This window comes from Anomalospiza imberbis, chromosome 28, assembly GCF_031753505.1.
Source record: "Anomalospiza imberbis isolate Cuckoo-Finch-1a 21T00152 chromosome 28, ASM3175350v1, whole genome shotgun sequence".
Classification (NCBI taxonomy): Eukaryota; Metazoa; Chordata; class Aves; order Passeriformes; family Viduidae; genus Anomalospiza; species Anomalospiza imberbis.
In genome coordinates, this window is record NC_089708.1 from 5,157,849 (window position 1) to 5,181,575 (window position 23,727).

Genomic DNA, 23,727 nt, shown 5'->3' on the forward strand with positions numbered 1-23,727 from the left:
CACGCTTTCTCCCCATCTATTCCCCCATATCCCACTTCTCCTTGTACCCCAATTTCTCCATCTCCCCGGTGCCTCAGTTTCCAAAATCCTTCAGCCGCCCCCGTTTCCCCCACACACTCGAGATGGCTTCCGTCTAACCCATCGCTTTTATTGAGATTCTTTTCTTTTTGAGTTCATTTTTGGATTCAGTGGATCAAAACATTCGGACGAAACCTCCCGAAAATAGCAAAACCAAGAGAGACAAAAAAAAAAAAAACCACCAGAAAAAAAACCCCAAAAAAATCCTCAAGGGCAGGAGAAAGCCCCCCCTGCCCCTCCCCAAGGCACTCTGGGGGCCGGAGCCCGGGCGGGCAGTAAACAAGCCGGCTTCTCTGTACCACACCGGCCACCAGCGCCGCGCCCGGGCACCCCCGGCGCTCCAACAAACCCAATCCCCCCCCGTTTCCCCCCAAACTGCTGGGGGACGGGGGGAGGGCGGGGGGAGGGGAAGGGGGGGCTTTCAGGGATCAGGAGCTGCCGGCTGAGCGCGGGGACTTCTCTGTACTCACGCCCCCGCCTCGGCGCACAATAAATACACCAAACCTTCAAGTATCTAGCGCCAAATGCCCCCCCTTTCCCCCCAAAATCCGGACAAAGCTGGGGGGCTTGGAGGGGTTGTGCAGTTGGGGAGTCGCTTCAGCTTTTGGATTAAAACCCCAAAAAAAAAAAAAAAAAAAAAAAAAAAGAATGTAAAATGTTTTCCTCTGGTACCGAACCCTCGGGGGGGGGGGGTTTGGGGGTCGGTTTTAGCGTGTGTCCCCCCCCCCCAAAATGTGCATTTTTGGAACAAAAAGAGGTTAAAAATGAGGGTTAAGAACCAAACCCAGCACCAGCGAGGTCCCAGGGGAGTGGGGACGTGGAATGGGAAGTGTCTTCCCCACCAGTGGGATGGGGGGAGCCAAAATGAGTTTCCTCCCAGTGGAATGGGGACTGTGGGGGGGACACACGGGGAGCCAGAACGAGGGGCTTGTGTGTCCCCCCCCTGCAGCAGGATGGAGGGGGACAGCGGGAGCCAAAATGGGGGGTCCCCCTGATGTAGTGGAATTTGGGGAAAAAGGGGAATGGGGAGTGATAAAATGGGGCATCCCCCCACAGCAGGACTGCGGGGACCCAAAACGGGGTGGCCCTTGCCACTGCGGGGGCATGGGGGAGGGTGAGAGAGGGCACTCGGGCCTTTTTCCCCATCTCACAGCTCGGAGTAAAGAGAGATTCGCTAAAAACCATCCAGAGGGAACTGGGGGGACACGAGGAGGGGCTCCAGGAGAGGCACGTGGTCCCCACACAACCAAAACGATGGTGAGAGACAGTGGCGGGGCCGGGGAGCCTGGGGGGGCCGGGAGCTCTTTCCCCCAGAGCCCACGGGCTTCTCTGTAACCTACGCCCGCGGGAGTGGGGGGAAAAGCCCTAACAATGCTCTTTTTTCCTCAGTATTTTAGTTTTTTGGGCACTTCCCAAGGGAAACTGTCCCTACCAAAGTGGCCATAGGCTGCGGTCCTCTGATAGAGGGGCTTCTTCAGATCCAGATCCCTGGAATACACAATTCCCGACTCAGTGAGGCGGCCCCGGGCTCCTGCCTTCGCCCCTTCCTTCCCTGCCTGGCCGGGGGTTCCGCAGCGGCGCCTCCGCCCCCTCCCCACCCCGCGGGGCGGTTGGAGCTTCCCGGGCGGCGCCGCCGGAGCACGGCCCGCTCCCACGGGAGCCGGGGAAGCTCCAAGCGCTCGGCTCCGGCGGATACTTACCCCGTCCGCGCCCCGAGCGCGCCTTCTCCGTCCGGCCGAGCGGCTCCGCGCCGGGTCCAGGCGCCAGGCGGTCCCCGGGCTGCTCCGGGAGGGACCCCCGCCCGCCCCGCCCCCCGGCACAGCCCCCCACGCCCGTTACCTGACGATGACCCCGGGGCGCAGGTCGAAGTTCTTCTTGACGATCTCCAACAGCTCGCGCTCGCTCTTCTGGGAGGTGCCGTAGTGGAAGATGGAGATGGACAAGGGGTGCGAGACCCCGATGGCGTACGACACCTGCAGGGGGGACGCGGGGCTGCGGTGAGGCCGGACCCCCGGGAGCCCAGCACCCACCTGGAGCCAGAGCAGCACCCACCTGGACCAGCACCCTGCGGCACAGCCCGGCCTTCACCAGGGACTTGGCCACCCAGCGCGCGGCGTAGGCGGCCGAGCGATCCACCTTGGTGTAGTCCTTGCCCGAGAAGGCGCCACCCCCGTGCGCGCCCCAGCCCCCGTAGGTGTCCACGATGATCTTGCGGCCTGTCAGCCCCGCGTCGCCCTGTTGGGGACAGCAGCGTCACAACCCTGAGTTGTCACCAGTGCCATCGTCACCGAGCCATCACCGTGCTGTGACCACCGTCGCGTTACCGTTGCCACCGTAACCACGCTGACTCTGCCGCCTCCGTGCCAATCTCACCGCCATCAAACCATTCTAACCGCCGCCACTGTGCCACCTGTCACCGTCACCACGCTGTCACCAGCCCCCCGCACCTCATCACTGTGCCCTCAGTGCCATCTCAACTGTCACCACCACAGTGCCACCGCTGCCACCACCACGCTGCCCCCACAGCGCCCCAGGCTGCACCTGGGGCCCGCCGATGACGAAGCGGCCGCTGGGCTGCAGGTGGTAGATGGTGTCGTCATCCAGGTACTTGGGGGGCACCACGGCCTTGATGACCTTCTCCTTGAGCGCGTCGCGCATCTCGTCCAGACACACGTCCTCGTCGTGCTGCACCGAGATCACGATGGTGTGCACCCGGATCGGGATCACCGCCCCGCGGTCCTGCATGTACTGCACCGTCACCTGCCGGGGGACACCAGTCAGAGGCCAGGCGGGGAGCACGGGGCTCCCGAGGGCTCTGCGGACCCCCGGTACCTCACCTGTGTCTTGGAGTCGGGGCGCAGCCAGGGCAGGGCTCCGTTGCGGCGCAGCTCGGCCAGCTTGGCGTTGAGCTTGTGCGCCAGGACGATGGTGAGGGGCATGCACTCCTCCGTCTCGTCCGTGGCGTAGCCGAACATCAGCCCCTGCGGCACAGGGACGAGGGGGTCACGCCCAGCCCTCGGTCACGCCACGGCGGCCCCACGGCCCCGGGGCTCACCTGGTCGCCGGCGCCGATGTCCTCCTCGCTGCGGTCCAGGTGCACTCCCTGGGCGATGTCCGGGGACTGCTGCTCCAGGGCCACCAGCACGTTGCACGTCTTGTAGTCGAAACCTGGGGGGACAAAGGGGGCTCTGGTGAGCCCGGTGCCACCCCGTGCCATCGCTGAGGCGGCGGCAGCCCGGGACACACCTTTGGAGGAGTCGTCGTAGCCGATGTGCCGGATGGTGTCCCGGACCACTTTCTGGTAGTCCACGTTGGCCCGGGAGGTGATCTCCCCCGCCAGCAGGATCATCCCGGTTTTGGCGACCGTCTCTGCAGGGACAAGGGCGACGTCAGCACGATGTCACCTCCACGTCACCCACCGGCTGTCCCCTGGTGCCCTCACTCACCACAGGCCACCTTGGCATCGGGGTCCTGCTTGAGGTGGGCGTCCAGGACAGCATCGCTGATCTGGTCACAGATTTTATCTGGGGACATGGAGAGCAGGAGGCGTCACGGTGGCGTGGGACAGCCCAACACGGCTCAGCCCTTCCTTCCGGAGCCTCCAGCACAGGGATCGGAGCCCCACCATCCAGGAGCCCCCCAGGGTGCACGCAGCCCTCGCCTCGTCCCCAGTCTGGAATTCCAGGCATGTCCCAGTTAAGCTCCTAACTAAGGCTGAGCCCTGTGGCACCACTGAGGGGATCGGACCCACGTGCCGGCTTCCCAAATCCGCAGCACGCCAGCTCCCAGCAGCTCTGCCTCTGGCCAAAGCTGCTGCAGCCGTGCCCCACCAGCCAGCCAGCTCCCTCCTGCCCCCGGGGTGTTCTGTGCGGGTGGGGGGCGTCCCAAGGGCCACCCGCGTTCCTGGGACTGCAGCTGTCCTTGGCAGCGACCTTCTGGGCAGGTTCTGGGCAAGGACAAGGCAGTGCCCGGCTGGGGGGAGGGGAGAAGGATCCCCCGGATGCTTTTTGGTGGGAAAGAGTGAGGAAATGGACCTCAGAGCCTCCTCTCTCAGGCAGCGCGGGCAGAGCCCCAGAGCAGGCACAGCTTGTGCCATGGGGTTGTGGGTGTTCGAGCCACAAGGAGCAGAGCTGTGGGGCGCTGTGGGGCCCGAGTGGGATCCGGAGCCGATGGGAACTCGGGAAGCGCTGAGTGTGCCCTGAAAGTGGGTGCCGGAGCGGCCGGAGCCGAGAGGATTCAGGGGTACTGGGTGTGCCCAGGCAGCGGGCGCTGGGCGTTGGCAGCCGCCCCCGCAGATTAACGGTCATGTGCCCCAGACCGGCGAGGACAAAGACCGGGAGAGACCGGCACCGGCTGGCACCGAGCTTGGAGGGCTCCAACCACCGCCCAGCTGCGGCGGGAGGGCACATCTGGGGAGACCCACGGGACTCCCATCACCGGCCGGGCGACACCGGCGGCACCGTCGGGGTTGGGGGGGGCCTGGGGGTCACCGGGCCTGCCTTAGCCCCGGCATCCAGGCGGGGACAGAGCCCACGGCGGGGGTCCCGTGGGGTGCGGGGGCACCGGCTGAGTCACGGCTGAGTCACGGCGGCACCGGCCCCCCCCGCTCCCGCCGCACCGTCACCCCCGTGTCCCGCCCCACGCGGGCGGCACGTGCGCGCCGGGCCCGCAATGCGGCGAGCGCGCGCCCGCCCGCCCCGCGCAGCGCGCGCGCCCGCGTCACCGCCCCCCCCCCCCACCCCCCACCCCACAGCGCCCCCGGCCCACCCTCGTTCCCTCCATCCTCATCCTCACTTCCTTCATCTTCATCCTCCTCCTCCTCCTCCTCCCGTATTCCCCCCCCCCCGCCCCCGGCCGCGCCTGCGCGATCGCCGCCCCGCCCTGCCCCGCTCGGCCCGCACCTGGGTGCCCCTCGCCCACGGATTCGGAGGTGAAGAGGAAGGTGCCCTCCTCGATGAACACCTCGTGGAAACCGTTCAGTTGCCCGTTCATGGCGGCGCGATGGGCGGCGACAGGCGGAAGGGGAGAGCGGGAAAGCACAGGAGCGGCAGAACCCGGGCGCGGCAGCGATGCAGTGAACGCGGCCCCTGCCGCGCCGCCTCTAGTTATAGCCTCCTCGCCCCGCCCCGCTGCTGCTTCCAGCCAATGGCGAGCGCCATACTGGCCACGGGGGCGGGGAGCCAGAACCACTGCAGTCGGGCAGGGGGAGCACGTTACATAACGCGGAGCTGGGGCTCAACCTCCGGGGCAGTCCTTAGCGCCCCACTGCCAGCCGGGCACTTACCGGAGTAACACCGCCGGTCAGGCCGTCTCTTCTGCCCCGCACGGCGCTATGTTGCGGGCGGACGCTGATGCCCCCGCCGTACTCCCCCGTGGTGTCCGCGTGGTGTCTCCCGCACGGCCCGGCATCTCGAAGCGCGCGGCAGCGCACGCATGCGCCCGGCGACGGCAAGGAGCGCGCGTGCGCAGTGCACGGCCCGCGGGCAGCGAGGACGGCCCCGCCCCCCCCGCCGCCATCTTGCGCAGACCGGCGTCGCCATTGTGCGACCTCGGGCCCGCCGGCACCGACCCCGGCCCGGCCCGGCCCGCCCTGGGCCCTGCCCCCGGTCGCAAGCGGTCCCGCGACTACCCCAGGCGCCGCGGTCCGGCGGGGCGGGCCTGAGCCCGGGCAGGGCCGTGATGATGCCCTCGGCCGTTTGGGCCACTTGACGCCTGATGCAACCGGCGCCCGGTGTTGCCAGTGCAGGAGCAGCTCCGGCTCCGGCTGCCCCCGCCGCCGCCTCCGGGCCCGGCTCGGAGCACCCCCGTATCCCGCTGCTACAGCCGGGGCTCGGCGGGAGCTTGGGCAGGACAGAGCGACACCCAGGACTGACAGCCCCCGAGAGCCGCAGACGGACAGACGGCCGGACCGACGGCCGGACAGACGGCCGGACAGACGGCCGGACAGACGGCCCGCAGGCATGCAGATCCCCCACAGCCGGATCTGACAAACACGCAGGCCCTCAGCACCCAGCTGCCGACCGCTGGCGGCCCCGGCCCGGGGACAGACGGACACACGGACACTCTCCTGTGTCCAGGCAGGACAGACGGACAGAGCCGGCCATGTGCTCCCGGGAGGCGGGGCCTTGCAGCACGCCCCGCCCACCCAACATTTGCATAGTGGGCGGTGCTTGTCCCCCTCCGGTACCGGGGCGGTGCCGGCGCCCCCCTCCCCTCCCCAGCACTGGAGACGGTCTGGATTTTTGTAAAAAATGGTTTATGGGTTCCATTTTTGTATAAAACGTGGGGGCAGCCGAGCCACTCGCCCACCCCCAGCTGCCGCCCCACAGCCCGCGGTGTGTCCTACTCAGAATCTAAACCCATCCCAATGCTTCCTCTACAGTCAATCCTCTATGCTCCTCCTTTCAACTATTCCTTAAAAAAAAACCCCTCGTAGCCCCGAGATGTTCCTGCGCCCAGGTACAGTACGATGACGGGGGATCCGGTGCCGCGCTCCCTCTACGCCGTTTTCTGCTGTCCCTTCTTTCCAATCAGAGACTTGTGGATGTGGGGAATCACACCTGCAGAGAGCGGGGCAGAAATGCTGTCACGCCACCTGCACAATTCCCCAGAATCTCCAAAAAACCCCCAGCTCCCCATTTTGCGAACGCAAGCAGCGAGCCCCGTGCACTTAAACCACGTCCCCACATTCCCCTCCTGGCCAAAACCCCCACTGCAGGAGGGACCAGGGGAGCCAGGCCCACCTCCACCAGCGATGGTGGCTTTGATCAGCGAGTCCAGCTCCTCATCGCCGCGGATGGCCAGCTGCAGGTGCCGGGGCGTGATCCGCTTCACTTTGAGATCCTTGGAGGCGTTCCCGGCCAGCTCCAGCACCTGCAGGACAGCGGGAAGAGGTGGGAATACCCAAATCCCGCTCAAATCCCCGCCAAACCTCCCCCAAATCCCCAGGGCACCAGCAGGGGCTGTGCGGGGGGGCCCTACCTCAGCGGTCAGGTACTCGAGGATGGCCGCGCTGTACACGGCCGCCGTGGCTCCCACGCGCCCGTGGCTGGTGGTCCGAGTCTTCAGGTGCCTGTGGATGCGGCCGACTGGGAACTGGGGGGCAATTAACGACCTCGTTAACACCTACAGCCCCCCCAACGTGCATATTTACTCCCTGCACTGCTGATTTGGGATGCAGCTTCCCGGAGCGAGTCTCCAAAGAGATCACTGTCCAATGGATGGTTACTTGTTAATATTCATATATAATCTACTATATATATATTACAATTAATCACTGTCCAATGGATGGTTACTTGTTAATATTCATATATAATCTACTATATATGTTACAATTAATCACTGTCCAATGGATGGTTACTTGTTAATATTCATATATAATCTACTATATATATTACAATTAATCACTGTCCAATGGATGGTTACTTGTTAATATTCATATATAATCTACTATATATATTACAATTAATCACTGTCCAATTGATGTGTTACTTGTTAATATTCATATATAATCTACTATATATATTACAATTAATCACTGTCCAATTGATGTGTTACTTGTTAATATTCACATAAAATCTACTATATATATTACAATTAATCACTGTCCAATGGATGGTTACTTGTTAATATTCACATATAATCTACTATATATATTACAATTAATCACTGTCCAATTGATGTGTTACTTGTTAATATTCATATATAATCTACTATATATGTTACAAATAATCACTGTCCAATGGATGGTTACTTGTTAATATTCATATATAATCTACTATATATATTACAATTAATCACTGTCCAATGGATGGTTACTTGTTAATATTCATATATAATCTACTATATATATATTACAATTAATCACTGTCCAATTGATGTGTTACTTGTTAATATTCATATATAATCTACTATATATATTACAATTAATCACTGTCCAATGGATGGTTACTTGTTAATATTCATATATAATCTACTATATATATTAAAATTAATCACTGTCCAATTGATATGTTACTTGTTAATATTCATATATAATCTACTATATATATTACAATTAATCGCTGTCCAATGGATGGTTACTTGTTAATATTCATATATAATCTACTATATATGTTACAATTAATCACTGTCCAATGGATGGTTACTTGTTAATATTCATATATAATCTACTATATATATTACAATTAATCACTGTCCAATGGATGGTTACTTGTTAATATTCATATATAATCTACTATATATATTACAATTAATCATTGTCCAATGGATGGTTACTTGTTAATATTCATATATAATCTACTATATATATTACAATTAATCACTGTCCAATTGATGTGTTACTTGTTAATATTCATATATAATCTACTATATATGTTACAATTAATCACTGTCCAATGGATGTGTTACTTGTTAATATTCATATATAATCTACTATATATATTACAATTAATCACTGTCCAATTGATGTGTTACTTGTTAATATTCATATATAATCTACTATATATATTACAATTAATCACTGTCCAATGGATGGTTACTTGTTAATATTCATATATAATCTACTATATATATATTACAATTAATCACTGTCCAATTGATGGTAACTTGTTAATATTCATATATAATCTACTATGTATATATTACAATTAATCACTGTCCAATTGATGGTTACTTGTTAATATTCACATATAATCTACTATATATATTACAATTAATCACTGTCCAATTGATGTGTTACTTGTTAATATTCACATATAATCTACTATATATATTACAATTAATCACTGTCCAATGGATGGTTACTTGTTAATATTCACATATAATCTACTATATATATTACAATTAATCACTGTCCAATTGATGTGTTACTTGTTAATATTCACATATAATCTACTATATATATTACAATTAATCACTATCCAATTGATGTGTTACTTGTTAATATTCACATATAATCTACTATATATATTACAATTAATCACTGTCCAATTGATGTGTTACTTGTTAATATTCATATATAATCTACTATATATGTTACAAATAATCACTGTCCAATGGATGGTTACTTGTTAATATTCATATATAATCTACTATATATATATTACAATTAATCGCTGTCCAATGGATGGTTACTTGTTAATATTCATATATAATCTACTATATATATATTACAATTAATCACTGTCCAATTGATGTGTTACTTGTTAATATTCATATATAATCTACTACATATATTATAAGTAATATATAATACCAACATATGTTATGATAATACATTATATTGTGATGTATATTGTATAACAATATAATTTAGTACAATTTAGCTATACCTTGTATAGCATAATTGTATTTTAATTATAATAATTATTAATTAGAAAATATAACCAATTCCTTCTCCCAATTAGTCCTCCCATCGTCTGTGTCCCACCTGACAGCAAACCCCAGGCTCCTCATGGCTCCCTAAGCCTCCCAGTGCCAGAATACTCCGTTTTGACCCCAAAGCAGAGGTTTGGGGGTGCCATACCTGCAGCCCGGCCCTCTGGGAGCGCGACACGGCCTTGGCCTTGGCCTTGCCGCTGTCCTTGCCCGCCTTGCCGCCAGCCTGGGGGAGAAAGGGGCCCGTTAATTAATCTAATCAGTCCCTGAATCCAAACAATCTCGCTAATTCTAAGCCAGAGGGACCTGCTGCAGGATAAGCTGGCAGCTCCCTGGCAACCCAGGGCCTCTCAAACCACGCAGGTCCAAGGGGATAAACAAGGGAGGTTTTCAGGGTGCAGCAGCTGCTCCCTCACCCAGGGGTCTCATCCTGCTGCCGCTATTCCCAGTATTTTCCAGAAAATGCCAAATGGCGGGGGGGGAAACAGCCCAAAATCCCATTGTTGAGTTTTTTTATTTCCAGCAGCGGTGAGGCCAGTTTGTTTTCAGATTCCATTTCTCCACACGCTGACACTGGGCACTAGGCAGGGCACCGTTCCTGTCTATGGGAATGGGAATCCCGTGGGATTCCGGGGTAATTCCCCTCCTACTCCAGAGTGGGAAACCACCCAGGAGCCCCAGAAATGGTGGATTTAACGAAAATCACGTTGGAAGGGGTGGAAATGCCAAAGCCAAGAGTTTGGGAGTTGCTGGGTAACAAGGAAGAGCCGAGCACGGGTTTGCTGGGCTCTCCCATCCGCTGCCAGGAAATCCATGGATTCCAGGGATATGGGAAGACCCCATGACGTCATTAATCACTAATGAGAGCCGTTCCTAACGAAGGTGAGAGCTGCAGGTGACGCAGCAAAGCAGAGGGAGCTGCACCCTCCCCGTGGGAAAGACGTCAGCAACTCAAAATCTGCTCCAGGTAAAAAAAGCAGGGGTAACAATCCCAAAACCCAAGTTTTCTAGCCCACAGAAAGACAAGGAACAACAGCAGAGGGAGACAGGAGCCTGAACGCACCCTGGATACTCACAGTCCCTGTTTTTCTAGAATATATTGATCCCACAGTCCCCATCCCCTCTAAAAAGGAGGAATTTTGGCTCATGGCGAGGGAGCTGAAAGGATTCAAACGTATCAGGAGAGCAAGTGGAGCACGGTAATCCTTAAAACAAGATGCTGGTTAACCTGGGAATGTCCAAGATCTGGGTCCCATCCCAGCCAGGTGGGAGTTAACACAAGGTTCAGTTCAAACACTGGAAAGAAATTAGTCACGAGGGGGCATTAATTAATCCCGAGGTGATTAAAGCAAGCAGAGGGCGCCGGGCCAGGCCACGGGGGACCCAGCAAATCCACTCTGTAGGAGTTACTTTCATCAGGAGAAAACATCGCTCCATCAAACTGCTGAACTCAAGCAGGGTGATTCTGGGGGGTGGATTTGAGGGGCGGAAAGGGAGATTTATGGGAAAGAAAGGGGGAGGAAAGGGGGATTTGTGGACATTTCCTTGCTCTAGGAATAAAAGGCAGCGTTGGGAAAAGCACTGGCTGTTCCCACTGAGGGCTTTTATCAGCCAGCTGTGAACTTTCCCACTGCCCCAGCAGGTTTTCCAGCTCGGAGCTGCCTGCCTCAGACATCTTCATGGGGGGACGCTGACTAGGAAGAGCAAGAAGTGTCCCGCTGTGGAAATCCCGAGGTTTGTCCCGATATTCACCAGCCCTCCAGGGCAGGTTCCCCCAGCCCCGGCGCCTCGGGCTCCCTGTGGGCGATCATCGCACCCCGTGACAGGAGCGGGGGCTCCTGGCCTCCTCCCTCCTGAGGGGGCAACCCCGAGGAATTCTCTCCTCACCCTCCGGGTTGGGACAATCCTTGTGGCATCTCCATCCCTCCTCTCCACCGCAGCCCCTCGCTGGGAGCACATTCCCGTGCTAAATCCTCCCTGGGTTTGACCCGCTGGCTTCTTTTTTTTTTTGTGGAATTTTTTTTTTTGTTATTGCTTCAAACAGGATAAAACCCCTCCAGGCAGCAACTTCTTATCTCGAGGCGCACATTCCCAGACATCCCCGAGCACAAGATCTTGGCGGCAGCAGGAGTTGCATAATCCAACGGTGTTTCCATTAAGGCGGAGGGATCGGGGAGCCCCCCACGGAACCCCCCAAGCCCACCTGTGGATCCGCAGAGCCCCCCAGGCCCCCGGAGATCCACAGAACCGCTCCTGTGGATCCACAGGATATCTTCGGAGAACGACAGGACTGCCCGAATCCCCTGACCCCACAGAAAGCCCCTGTGGAGCCGCAGAGCCCCCCGGAGATCCACAGAACCGCTCCTGTGGATCCACAGGATATCTTCGGAGAACAACAGGACTGCCCGAATCCCCTGACCCCACAGAAAGCCCCTGTGGAGCCGCAGAGCCCCCCGGAGATCCACAGAACCGCTCCTGTGGATCCACAGGATATCTTCGGAGAACGACAGGACTGCCCGAATCCCCTGACCCCACAGAAAGCCCCTGTGGAGCCGCAGAGCCCCCCAGAGATCCACAGAACCGCTCCTGTGGATCCACAGGATATCCTCGGAGAACGACAGGACTGCCCGAATCCCCTGACCCCACAGAAAGCCCCTGTGGAGCCGCAGAGCCCCCCAGGCCCCCGGAGATCCACAGAACCGCTCCTGTGGATCCACAGGATATCTTCGGAGAACGACAGGACTGCCCGAATCCCCTGACCCCACAGAAAGCCCCTGTGGAGCCGCAGAGCCCCCCAGGCCCCCGGAGATCCACAGAACCGCTCCTGTGGATCCACAGGATATCTTCGGAGAACGACAGGACTGCCCGAATCCCCTGACCCCACAGAAAGCCCCTGTGGAGCCGCAGAGCCCCCCAGGCCCCCGGAGATCCACAGAACCGCTCCTGTGGATCCACAGGATATCTTCGGAGAACGACAGGACTGCCCGAATCCCCTGACCCCACAGAAAGCCCCCGTGGAGCCGCAGAGCCCTCCCGCGGATCCACGGAGCCCCGTAACCCACATCCCCCTGCCCACCTTCGCTGACAGCTCCACACCCGGCTCCCCCCGCTCCCCCCACGGGGCCACAGGAACGGGGCACCGGGGAGAATGAACCGCCCGTTTCTCGCCGCCCGGACCGGGCCGTTTCCCCGGGAAGCGGGCTGAGATGTATCCGCGTAACCCCGGAGGAGGCGCCGGGCGGTTGACAGACCCAGCTCGGGCCCCTCGACCGACGTTTCCCCCACGACAGCCGCTTCCTCCCGTCCAACCGACCCGCAACCGGCACAAACCGCGACCGGGGAGACACCGGCCGACCCCGCACCGCTGTGACAGCGCCGGAGCGCACCGGCGGGGCCGGACTTGGAGGGCAGGACAAACCCCCTCCCCGGGAACCAGGCGGCAGCGGCCACGGGGCACCGGGGGAGCGGCGGGCCGGACCCAAGGTCACGGACCGGGGCCCGGCCCCCTCCCCCCGCCCGGCCTGGGCTGACAGCGGCGCCCATTGGCGGCCCCGCGGGGCCCGGCTCGGCCCGGCCGCGCTGTCCTGGCCGGCCCCCCGAGTTCCGAGCCGCACTGCTGCCGCTGCCCTCACCATGGTACCGCCGCCGCCGTCCGAACCCCAAAGCCGCCGCCGCGCCCGACCCGCCTCAGGAGCCGCCAGACAATGACCCGCCCGGGCGGGGGCGGCGGGCCGCGCCGCGGTGAGACCAATCACCGCCTCCCATACTAGTTTGAACATCCCGCGGCGCCCAATGGGCGAGCCGCTTCTTTCCCCGTCCATCTCTGGCTCCGCCCCGCAGCTCGTTTAACGGCCGTGTTGCCTTTGCACACGGCACGCAGCGGGGTGAGGGCGGGGCGCGTTCGCGTCGCTGACGTCACTGCCCGGCGAATAGCAACAAGGAGCACCGCGACGAGAGGCGGGGTTATGATGACAGACAGCTGTCTGAGCCAATCGAAAGCGGGCTGTGTTTCCCGCCCATTTCATCGCTCCGCCCCGGGCCGTGTTTGTGTGAGGGAGCCGGGGCTGGGGGGGGCGGATCGTGAGGGGAGCGCGGGCGGCGGGGCTGTGGCGGCGCCGTGGCGGCGCCGGGGGCTTCGCTGCTGACGTGACCCGGCCCTGCTCGGGGCTGAGCGGGGAGCCCGCCCGCGGACACCCAGCCCCGCCGGTGCCACTGAGCCGTGTGCGTCTCTGGGGCAGTACAGACGTAACCCAGCGCTGCCCCGTAGGATGAGTGAGAAGGGCAGCGGTCGTGAGGTAACACGGACCCCGCCGCCCCCGGGCCGGACCGGGGGCTGGGGCGGACCCTGAGAGGCCGAAGGGTCTGTCACTGGTGACGGCAGGTGGCCCTAAAAAAGCCCAAAAATTCAAGGCACTGCTGGGGGGAAGAGAGCCCCTTTTCCCAGCAAACATCACAGTGAATAAAACCTCGGCTCCTCATGACGGGCCCCGTCCAGTGCCAAGTGGAAGGTGACTCTGGGGCGAGCTGAGTTTGTGAATGGAACCGGGGATTCGCGAGGGAGGGTCGGTGGCAGGGCAGCGGTTCGGAGCCGGTGGGCCCCGCACAGCACGGCCCTGCCCCTGCCGGAGCCCGGGCCCCTCAGCCCGGCTGCCCGGCGCGGCCGCTGTCCCACGGCCATGGCGTGTCCTGCCCGCCGGGCCTCGGTGTCCCTCCATCGGCCCCGCACTGGCCCCGCTCCTGCCGCACTGCCGGCGAGCTCAGGGCAGCCCCAGCCCCGCGCCCGCCCTGCGCCGGGCCGGCGGAGGGCGGCACCTGTTCCCGGTCCCCCGGGCTGTCCCGGCTCGGTGCCAGTTTCCCTGCACCGGGCAGGGGCTCGGCGGCCCGTGCGGGCCGCGCCCCTCGCTGCAGCGCCGGGGGGCTCCAGGCAGCCCCCAGTCGCCCTCCCTGCCCGGGCTGCACCATGGCCGAGGCACGGGCTGGGAGGAGCAGGAGGGCGAGGAGGAGGATGACGAAGGCACCTGTCACTGTCCTCCCAGGGGTGCCTGCCCTGCCCCGTGAGTTTCCCCCCAGCCCCGGGCAGGGCGGCACCGCCCGGCCCTCGCCGCAGCTGCCGGGGAGGCTCAGGGTGCCCCCACCCCTCGTGCCCCAGCTGCTCCCGGCACCCCGGGAGTGCCGCACCTGCCCCGGGCAGCAACTGCCGCGGGCTGGGCCCCCCCGGGCGCCATCCAGGGGCCCCCCGGCTGTCCCCGGGGCCCCTCCAGCTGTCCCCAGCTCCCCCGACCCCCGGGGCCAGCCGGGGGGGGGCCGGAGCAGCTGCGGGCTGGGATGGGGCCGGGGATGGGGCCGGAGGAGCCGCTCTTCCAGCCCCGGGGATATGTGGGCCGGGGGCTCAGGACGGGGAGGAGCCGCGGGGCCGCTCGGGGGTCGCACGGGGCCCCGGTGGCGGTGACGGCGATGGCGGTGACGGCGGCGGCGGCTCATGCGCAGGCGGGTTCCCGCGTGTCCTCAGATGAGCCCGAGCCCGCAGGGAGCCGCAGCGCGGGGGGCGGGGGCTGCGGCAGCGCCGGTGGGGACACGGCACGGGCACCGCGGGGACGCGGCACACCGCCCCGGGCACAGCACCCCGGGGCGCGCACCGGCCCGTGGGGCGCAGCCGTGTGATGGCACACGCAGCTGGCACACACCACGCAGTCGTGTGCGTGACGCACAACGCTTCCACACCTGTGCGCGCACACCTGTGCTCGCACACCTGTGCTCGCACACCTGTGCACGCACACCTGTGCACGCACCTGCCCGAGCCGTGGCACACGCACCACGCACGGGCCGCGCCAAACCCGCCCAGCCTCACACCCGCACACAGCAGGCAGCCATGCGATGGCACATGGCACGCACGCCTCACACACACACTTTACACACGTGCACCCACAGCAGGCAGCCGTGTGATGGCACAAATGCCGTTTACTCGCTTTACACACACCTTACGCACACCTCACACACACCCACACACGCGTTATACCGTGCACGCACCAGCCTGAGCTGTGACACAACATGCCTACGCCACGCCAAACCTCCTCCCTCCCCACCGTGCTGGTACCTCACACCCCCAGCTCCCCTGAGCCAGGCGATCCCCTCAGGACAAGGTGGGGGACCCCCGTTCCCTGTTTGTGCCTTCAGGACATCCTGCGTGTCCCTGGAATGCCGCAGGGTGACCACCCCACCCCTCACCCCACCAGCTCCAACCTCCAGGGCCCCCCACGGCACCCTCAAGGAGCAAGTCGGGCCCGGGCTGGTTTTCATTCACTTTTCCGCATACTTTATTTGTTACAAACATACAATTCTTTAAATATAGACTGTAAAACTCCATTTGCAAAAATCTGCTACGTCAGGAGTGCTCGGAGCAGGAGGAGTTCGTTGCGTCGGCCTCGTCTGCGCTAGTGGTAACACCCAGGACCTGCCTCCGGCCCCTGGAGCCGCCCCGCCGGCCGCAGGGAAGGGACACGGGGGCCCCGGCCCCCCCGGCCGCCTAAAGTGCAGGTTTGCTTTAGTTTTTGTTTTTCTTTCATTAAAAAAATAACAGGAATAAAACTTTCTTTTTTTTTTTCTTCTCTTTTCGGCAAAGGGACGTCATGGCAAGCGCTCGGGGAGGGAGGTGGCGCTCCCGGGATCTGCTGCTCCGAGGAGGATCCGGTGCTCGGAGGAGGATCCAACATTCATAGGATCCAGTTCTCAGAGGATCCAACTCTCCAAGGAGGATCTGCTGCTTGGAGAAGAACCCAGCTCGAAGAGGAGGCTCTAGTGTTTGAAGGATCCAACTCTCAGAGGATCCATCTTGGAGGAGGATCTAGCACTCAGAGAAGGATCTGGTGCCCAGAGGATCCAGCTCTTGGAGGATCCAGTTCTTGAAGGATCCAGCTCTCGAAGGAGGATCGGGCACTCAGAGGATCCAGCTTTCGGAAGATACAATTCTTGGAGGACCCAGCTGTCAGCGAATCCAACTCTGGGAGCGCCTGGCTCTTGGAGGAGGATCCAGTGCTCTCCCCACCGATGCTGTCCCAGCGCCCTGGCTGGGCTGCCGCGTGTGCTGGAGCCGCTCTCAGCCCCCCGGGGACTCCAGGCCATGCCGTGCTCCTCCCCGGCCGTCCCGCCCGGATCTGGCTTCTCCCGCCAACGCCCAACCCCGGCTCCGCGTGGCTTGGCCCCGGCGCCGCTGGCTCTACCGGCTCCGCGAGGATGAGGAGGGCGAGGAGGGCGATGGCCTCGCCCTGCAGGAACATCTGGGAGCATCCACGGAGCCAGCTGGGATTTCCCACTGGGAATACCTGCTGAGCTCCGTGGTGCGCCACCCTGCATACCCCAGTGCTCCCTCAGCTGCTTCTTTTAAAATCTCTTCCAGTTTTTTTGCGATTTTTTTCCACTTTCTGCTTTTTTTAATGAGAGGCCAGTGAGGGGTTGGGTTTGGTTTAGTTACCAACATGAGGAGCCGCCACTGGCACGGCCCCCCAAACCATCCCTCACTGCCCCCAAATCGCCTGGAAACAAGGCAGGAGAATCCGAATTTTCTTCCGTATTTTTTAGGGCAAAAAGAATTGAAGCTGTTTGAACTTGCCCTGGAAGCACCACCCGCTCCAGACCCAGCCATTTGGGGTGTCTTCCAGTGGGTTCTGGGGCATTGTACAAGACTTCCAATATTCTGTCTGTACAGCCATCATCGCGTTCTCCATCACAGCCCCTCTGGGGCAGCAAAGCTGGAAGTACCAGAAATTTGGGATATTTTTCCCCCTATTTGTGGTTTAAAAATAAAAAAAAAAAAAAAAAAAAAAAGCGATTTGCCCATTTTCTACAGAATTCAACCCAAAACCCAACCGAATCTGAGCTATGTACACACAGCCATGTCTATACACACAGAGATGGGAAGGGGGTTCAGGGGAGATGCCGGCGTTGTCCCACTTTCCTGGGAAACACCCAATGCCTCCTGGGGGGCTCCAAGAGAAAAAAAAACCCCAAAACTGCCCCCCAAGATCCCCTCTCCCATGGCAGCCCCCATGGCCGCTCCCCTCGCTCCAGCTGGCACCTCAAATCCCCTTTTCCCCCCAATTTTGGCTGTTTTTTCCGCTGTCTTCCCCCGACGTGCTCTCTCTTCCCACCCGAATGGAGCTGTGGGAGGTTGTGTCCATGGATCCAGCGCTTCTCTGGCCAGGAAAGGCTCCCTGAGCCAACGCCGGGAGCTGCTTTTTTGGGTTTATTACTGGATTTTGGTGGTTTTGCCTTTTTTTTTTTTTCTCTTCCATGTATTTTCTAGCCAGCTCCCCAGAGCTGGGCCGGGCTGGCAGCGATTCCGCCGCTCTCCCAGAGTAGAAATAAGGCTAAATCACCGCAATTCAGCCAAAAGAAAGAAACCCAAAGGAATATATATATATTTTTATATATATATATATATATATATATGTATATATCTCATCCTCTTCAAAAATAAAAGGAGAGGTCCCGCGGCTGGACGCCGGTGAGTCCCGCGGAGCTGGGAGCGTTTCTCCCCCCAAATCCGTCGTCGCCGTCGTGGTTTATGGTTTTTCTCCGTGGCAAAGAACACAGGACCAGGAGGATGGGTGGATACAGCAGGAATTCACCGGAAAGAGCTGCCTGAGGGTACAAAATACAGTACGGACACATCGGCCATCGAGGAAGGACTATTGCTCCCGAGTGAGTGAGTGAGGGATCCGGGTCCTTTGCGACGGAGAAGGCTTAAAAACGGGATAAATGGAAGAAATTCGCTTTAAAAATCCCTTTAAAAAGAGCGACGGCAGCGGGAGCAGCGGGATGGGGCCGGGGGCCGGCCGGATGGACGGATGGACAGCGGCGTGGGGGGTCCCCCAGGGGTCTGCGGCTGTTCCTCACTTCCCAATAAATATGGAGAGAGGGAGATGCCGGATCCGTGGTAATAAATTAAGGAGGCAGTTGACTGGGCTCCCAAAAATGGATTAAAAGGAAAAAAAAAAAAAAAGAAAAGTCCTAGAAGTGGTGAAACCGTTGGAGAAGAGGCAAAACTTTGGAATGAGAGCGATGGAGTTCAGAGTTATGGGAAAACGGGGTGAAAAACCGGAATTCTGTACAGGGCAGGATTGAGCTGAGGGAGTGAAAAGAATTAAAAAAAAAAAGACTATTTGAGAGTGGAAAAATGTGTTTAATAGGAGGTGGCTGGAGGGACCAGGCGGCGCCAGGGCCAGGCCCAGGGGGGCAAAAAAAGACAAAAGGAGGCAAAAAATAACAATAAACCTCCAAAATCCACCCTCAAGGTGCCGGGGCCAGGCGTGGCCACAGATTTGGGGCCGGAAAATCCAATTTGGGTGAAGCCGAGGGGCGGATTCCGGCGGGTCCTGGTGAAACGGGGCCGGAGGCGCCTTATTTGGAGAGAAGGGGAAGATGGTTCGCCCCGTCGAGCTTTTCCTTGTGCTTTGTGCCGGCGCCTCCCCCTTCCCGGCGGGAAACGGGGAGGGGGGGGGAAAAACGGTCAGAAATCGGCAAAAACGAGGACATTCTCCCTAATTTTCAGGGAGCCGCCAGCTCGGGGCGGGTTCCAGTTTGGGCACCCGGAGTTTGCATCCCGAAAAAAAAAAAACCCAAACCAAAAAAAAAAAAAAAAACCAAAAAAAAACCCCACAAAAAAAACCCCAACAACCAAAAAAAAAAAAAAAAAAACAGTGGAAAGAGGAGAAAAGGAAAAAAAAAAAAGGAAAATGAAGGGAAAATCACAAGCCGAGGGAACGGCCGTTGGTCCAAGGTGCCTCCGCTGCCCCCCCCGCCGGCGCTGCCGCTGCCGCTCGGCTCCGGGGCCCTCGCGTGCTGGTTTTGATGGGGGGCACCGGGAGGGGAGGGGGCACCGGGAGGGGAGGGGGCACCGGGAGACCCCCTGCCCCCCCCCCAAAGCAGCGAGTCCTGGGGTCCGGGGGTCCCATGGTGGGAGCCGGGGAGGGGGCGGGGGGGCCGCGGGCAGCGGCACGGTCGGGCCGGTTTCTCTCTCTCCGGTGGCGGCAGGAGGGGGGGCTCGGGGGCTCGGGGACCCCCGTGCCCCACCGCTGCTGGGGGGGGCTCGGGGACCCCTTTGTCCCATTGCTGGGAGCGGGGAGCCGGGGGGGGTTTGGGGACCCCTTCACCCCGTCGCTGGGAGGGGGTAGGGGGGCTCAGGGACCCCTTGGCCCCATCGCTGTTGGGGGGGGCTCGGGGACCCCTCTGCCCCGTCACTGGGAGGGGGGATCGGGAACCCGTTCGCCCCGGGGCTCGGGGGGGTGGTGGGGGGCCGGCGTCGGGGTCGAGGGCTGGGGGGGATCGGCTCAGTCGTCGTCCACGTCGTCGCCGTCGGAGTCGTCACCGGCGCCGCTGCCGCTGCCGGGTCCCGGCGGGCCGGCGCGCCGGTCGTAGAGCTTGTCCCGCTGGCGCTCCTGGATGTCGCGCATCTCCTCGGCGTAGCGGCAGAAGGCGCCGCCGAACTTGGCCCAGGCCTTGTAGGGGACGGTGATGGCGTTGCGGTAGGACGGCTTCACCTCGCTGACCCGCAGGAACACCCCGTACTTGTTGCAGCCCACGTCGAAGAAGAAGCGCTTGGAGTCCACGGTGATGGACGTGCCCTCGGGCAGCTCCCCGTAGAGCCCCCCGCCGCCCGGGCCGCCGCCGCCGGGGCCGCCCAGCTCGTCCTCCTCGCCGCCGTAGTCGTCGATGAGCTTGGCCAGGGCGTCGCGGAACTCGATGAGGCCCTGGGCGGGCAGCGCGATGGTCTGGCCGCTCTGCAGCCCGGGGGGGCCTCCCGCGAACCCCCCCGGGCCGCCGGGGCCGCGGTTCACGGTCTGGCGGATGCGCAGGAAGCGCCCGCGCTGGTTCTCCTTCAGGTCCAGGTAGTACTTGCGGTTCTCCCGCACCAGGAACTCGCTCTTGAGGGCGCGGCGGGGCCCGGCGCCGTCCTCGCCCGGCGGCCCCGCGGCCTGGGCCAGCTGCTCGGGGCTGGACGGGCCCAGCTGCGCGTAGTGCTCGATGAAGTCGCCCAGGTAGTCGCGGAACTCGGCGGCCACGGCCATGGAGAGCGTGAGGCGGCTCTTGGAGCCGCCCGCGCCCACCTCGGCGATCTTGAGGAAGCGGCCCTTGGCGTTCTGCTTCACGTCCAGGTAGAAGCGCTTGTTCTGGATGTCCAGCCGCTTGGACGCCAGCTCCTGCGTCTCCTGCTCGGGGCCGGCCGCGCCGCCGCCGCCGGGCCCGGCGGCCGGGCCGGCCCCCCCCGCCCCGCCGCGGGCGGTCCCGAACCCGCCGCCGCCGCCGCCGCGCTCGCTGCCGCTGTCCCCGTCCGCCATCTTGTCCGCCCGCCCCGCGCGCCGCCCGCTTCCGGCCCCGCTGCGACACCGCTGACGTCACCGCCGCACCGCCACCGTCACGTGCGCCGGGGGCCCCGCCCGCCGCGTCCCCGCGCGCCCCCGGCGAAGCTCCGCCCCCCCTCCGGGCCCCGCCCCGCAGCCCCCTCCCCGCCAATTGCATCGCTCCGAGTCCCGCCCCCCAGCTGTCAGTCACCGCCGCCGCGCCTCCCATTGGTCGCCGGGCCCGGGCCCCGCCCGCTCCATCGGGCGCAGAGCTCGGCTGTCAGTCACGGCCACGGCTGACTCCTATTGGTCAATGCGGCCCAGGGCCCCGCCCTCTGACTGTCAGTCATGGGCACTTGCACCTCCTATTGGTCCCTGAAGCCACGCCCCCAGCCCCGCCCTTCATTGAGTGCAGATTCCCGCCCTTCCCTGCTGTCAGTCACAGCCTCCCGCAGCTCCCATTGGTCCGTGAGGTCCAAAGCCCCACCCCCAGCTGCCTCTCACCGTTAGCACTGCCCTCATTGGCCAGTGAGGCTCAGGGCTCCGCCCCTCCAGCCGGGGACGCATGATGTCATGGCCAGGCAGCGTGACATCATCCATGACGTCACGGCTGTCAGTAGCACTGGGGCCATTTTGGACCGGCAGCCTCGGACCCCGGCCCCGGGCGCAGAGCTGGGCCGGGAGGAGCTGCCCGGGGGGAGTCCGGGCCGTGGCCCCCAAAGGGACACCTGGGACCACGCAGGGTCCCTGGAGATCTCCTGGGAGCCTCCGCGAGCTCCTGAGGCCACCTGGGATCACCTGGGACCAACCCAGCCCCCCTTGGTGCGCAGGGGCTCCTTTTGGGGTGGGGGACACCCAAAGGGCACAAAGCAGAAACGGGCCCCACTGGGCTTTGCCCCCCAGACCCAGGGCAGAGGGACAGTGAGCCGGGGTCCCCTCACCCCGAATCCCCCCCCGCCTCCCCGCCCACGGTGACACCGCCACGGCCCCACCCGCAGCACAGACAGAGCCAGGCTCGCCACACAACCGCTTTATCTGGGGTCTCGGGGGCGTCCAGGGGACCCCGGCGAGGGGAGGGAGGGCACCCCCGGCCCCTCAGCGGGGCAGCTGGTGGGGGATCAGTTTGGGGGGCCGGGGTCCCTCAGTGGGGCAGCTGGTGGGGGATCAGTTTGTAGTGGGTGCCGCAGGAGGGGCAGCGCTGGGCCTCGCCCTTGTGCAACCAGAACCAAACCACGTAGCTGTTGTCCTCCTCACCTGGGGACAGAGGGACAGCGTGGGACAGAGGGACAGGGGACAAACACAGAACGGGATGGACAAACGGACGAGGGGCAGGAATGGACACCCTGGACAGGCACGGGTGGGAGGGTGGACACACGGACAGGAAAAGGGACAGACACACGCAGGCACGGGGACGGACAGATGGACACGGGGACGGACAGGACACACACACACGGACACAGGGACGGACAGACGGACACGGGGATGGAGAGACGGACAGGACATACACACGGACATGGGGATGGACAGACGGGCAGGACACACACACACGGACACGGGGACGGTCAGACGGGCAGGGGGACGGACAGACGGACACGGGGACGGACAGACGGACACGGGGATGGACAGGACACACACACACGGACACGGGGACGGACAGACGGACACGGGGACGGACAGACGGACACGGGGACGGACAGACGGACACGGGGATGGAGAGACGGACAGGACATACACACGGACATGGGGATGGACAGACGGGCAGGACACACACACACGGACACGGGGACGGACAGACGGACACGGGGACGGACAGGACACACACACACGGACACGGGGACGGACAGACGGACACGGGGACGGACAGACGGACACGGGGACGGACAGACGGACACGGGGACGGACAGACGGACACGGCCAGGCCCGCGGGCACTCACAGACGCAGCCCACGATGCGCTTGCTGGTGATGGAGGGCACGAGGTTCGGGTCCTCCCTGGTGCCCGCGTAGCGCTTGGGCCGGAACATGCTGTAGGGGTCCTGCGGGCCGGGGCAGCCCGGGCTGTGAGCCCCCCGAACCCCAAACCGAGCAGCCCGCCCCGGCCCCCCAAGGACACCGAAACCGGAACGCGCCCTCCACATGAGCCCGCCGCCGCCCGAGCACCCCCCAAGCCCCCGGCACCCCCAGATCTTCTCACCGCTGAGCCCCCTGGCCGCGCCGCCACCACGGGCACCCTGAAATAACCCGAGCCCCCCCCGGAGCCCCGCGCGGCTCCCCCCAACACCCATCCGCCCATCTCTGCCCCTCCGAGGCCAGCCGAGCCCCGGAACCGCCCCGCAGCCCCCCGGTACCGCCTGAGGCACCCGCACGCCCCCGGCACTCACCAGACCCTTGTTCATGGCCTCCATCACCTTCCGCTCCAGCCCGGTCGCCTGCTCCTCGTCGCTGGCCAGGTTCCCTGCGGGGCGCGGTCACACCGGGGGTGCAGACACCCCGCCCCGCTCCCCCCCGCTCCCGCCCGTTCCTCCCCCGCTCTCCCCCCGCTCCCCCGTCCCCGCTCACCGGGCACGCCGAGGTGGCGGGCGGGCGCGGCGCGGGCCGACGCCGCGGGCAGGAGCCGCAGGGCCGCGCTCACCCGCAGTAACCTTGAGGCCATGGCGGCGAGACTGGCGGCACTTCCGGCACGGGCGGAAGCGGAAGTGACGTTGGGCGGGGCGGCGGGGCCGCGAGATGGAGCGGCGCGCCGCCACCGGAGCCCCGCCCTTGGCCACGCCCACAGCCACAGAGCCCCGCCCCTGTGTGTGGCCCCGCCCCGTGTGTGGCCCCGCCCCCGTGGTGACCCCGCCCCCAGTGCGGGCCCGGTGGTCACGGGTGGGGGGGGCCGAGATTTTGGGTGGGAGATGGGGCCCGTGGGGACGGGGACAGCCCTGGGGGGACACG

At 61.4% G+C, this 23,727-nt stretch overlaps 4 protein-coding genes across 6 annotated transcripts; all 4 read right to left on the reverse strand.

The window, feature by feature from the left end:
* Positions 1-127: 127 nt before the first annotated feature.
* MAT2A (methionine adenosyltransferase 2A) lies at positions 128-5,172 on the reverse strand. The gene is made up of 9 exons (XM_068174546.1): positions 4,980-5,172; positions 3,525-3,602; positions 3,325-3,447; positions 3,134-3,246; positions 2,916-3,059; positions 2,620-2,838; positions 2,131-2,313; positions 1,918-2,051; positions 128-1,566 (listed from the first exon to the last, which is right to left on the reverse strand). Exons 1-9 carry the CDS (start codon positions 5,068-5,070, stop codon positions 1,464-1,466), a joined length of 1,188 nt encoding a protein of 395 aa, XP_068030647.1. The 5' UTR covers positions 5,071-5,172; the 3' UTR covers positions 128-1,463.
* On the reverse strand, positions 4,980-13,330 carry LOC137463385 (histone H2A.V). Of its 3 annotated transcripts, none has more exons than XR_010993903.1 (5): positions 13,089-13,330; positions 9,605-9,682; positions 7,032-7,173; positions 6,822-6,991; positions 4,980-6,638 (listed from the first exon to the last, which is right to left on the reverse strand). XR_010993903.1 is itself a non-coding variant. In XM_068174548.1 (5 exons), exons 1-5 carry the CDS (start codon positions 13,275-13,277, stop codon positions 6,577-6,579), a joined length of 573 nt encoding a protein of 190 aa, XP_068030649.1. In that variant the 5' UTR covers positions 13,278-13,307; the 3' UTR covers positions 4,980-6,576. The 3 variants fall into 3 exon arrangements, 2 of the variants coding, with proteins under 2 accessions (XP_068030649.1, XP_068030648.1); XM_068174548.1 differs by having other exon boundaries at positions 6,822-6,951; positions 7,060-7,173; positions 13,089-13,307; XM_068174547.1 differs by having other exon boundaries at positions 6,822-7,173; positions 13,089-13,329.
* A 2,712-nt stretch (positions 13,331-16,042) lies between these two features.
* PURB (purine rich element binding protein B) lies at positions 16,043-20,829 on the reverse strand. Its single transcript, XM_068174557.1, has one exon. It carries the CDS (start codon positions 20,787-20,789, stop codon positions 19,782-19,784), a length of 1,008 nt encoding a protein of 335 aa, XP_068030658.1. The 5' UTR covers positions 20,790-20,829; the 3' UTR covers positions 16,043-19,781.
* Positions 20,830-21,919: 1,090 nt separating this feature from the next.
* On the reverse strand, positions 21,920-23,508 carry COX5B (cytochrome c oxidase subunit 5B). Its single transcript, XM_068174335.1, has 4 exons — positions 23,350-23,508; positions 23,172-23,245; positions 22,727-22,826; positions 21,920-22,046 (listed from the first exon to the last, which is right to left on the reverse strand). The coding sequence occupies exons 1-4, from the start codon at positions 23,441-23,443 to the stop codon at positions 21,934-21,936; spliced, it is 381 nt and encodes a 126-aa protein (XP_068030436.1). The 5' UTR covers positions 23,444-23,508; the 3' UTR covers positions 21,920-21,933.
* Positions 23,509-23,727: the final 219 nt, after the last annotated feature.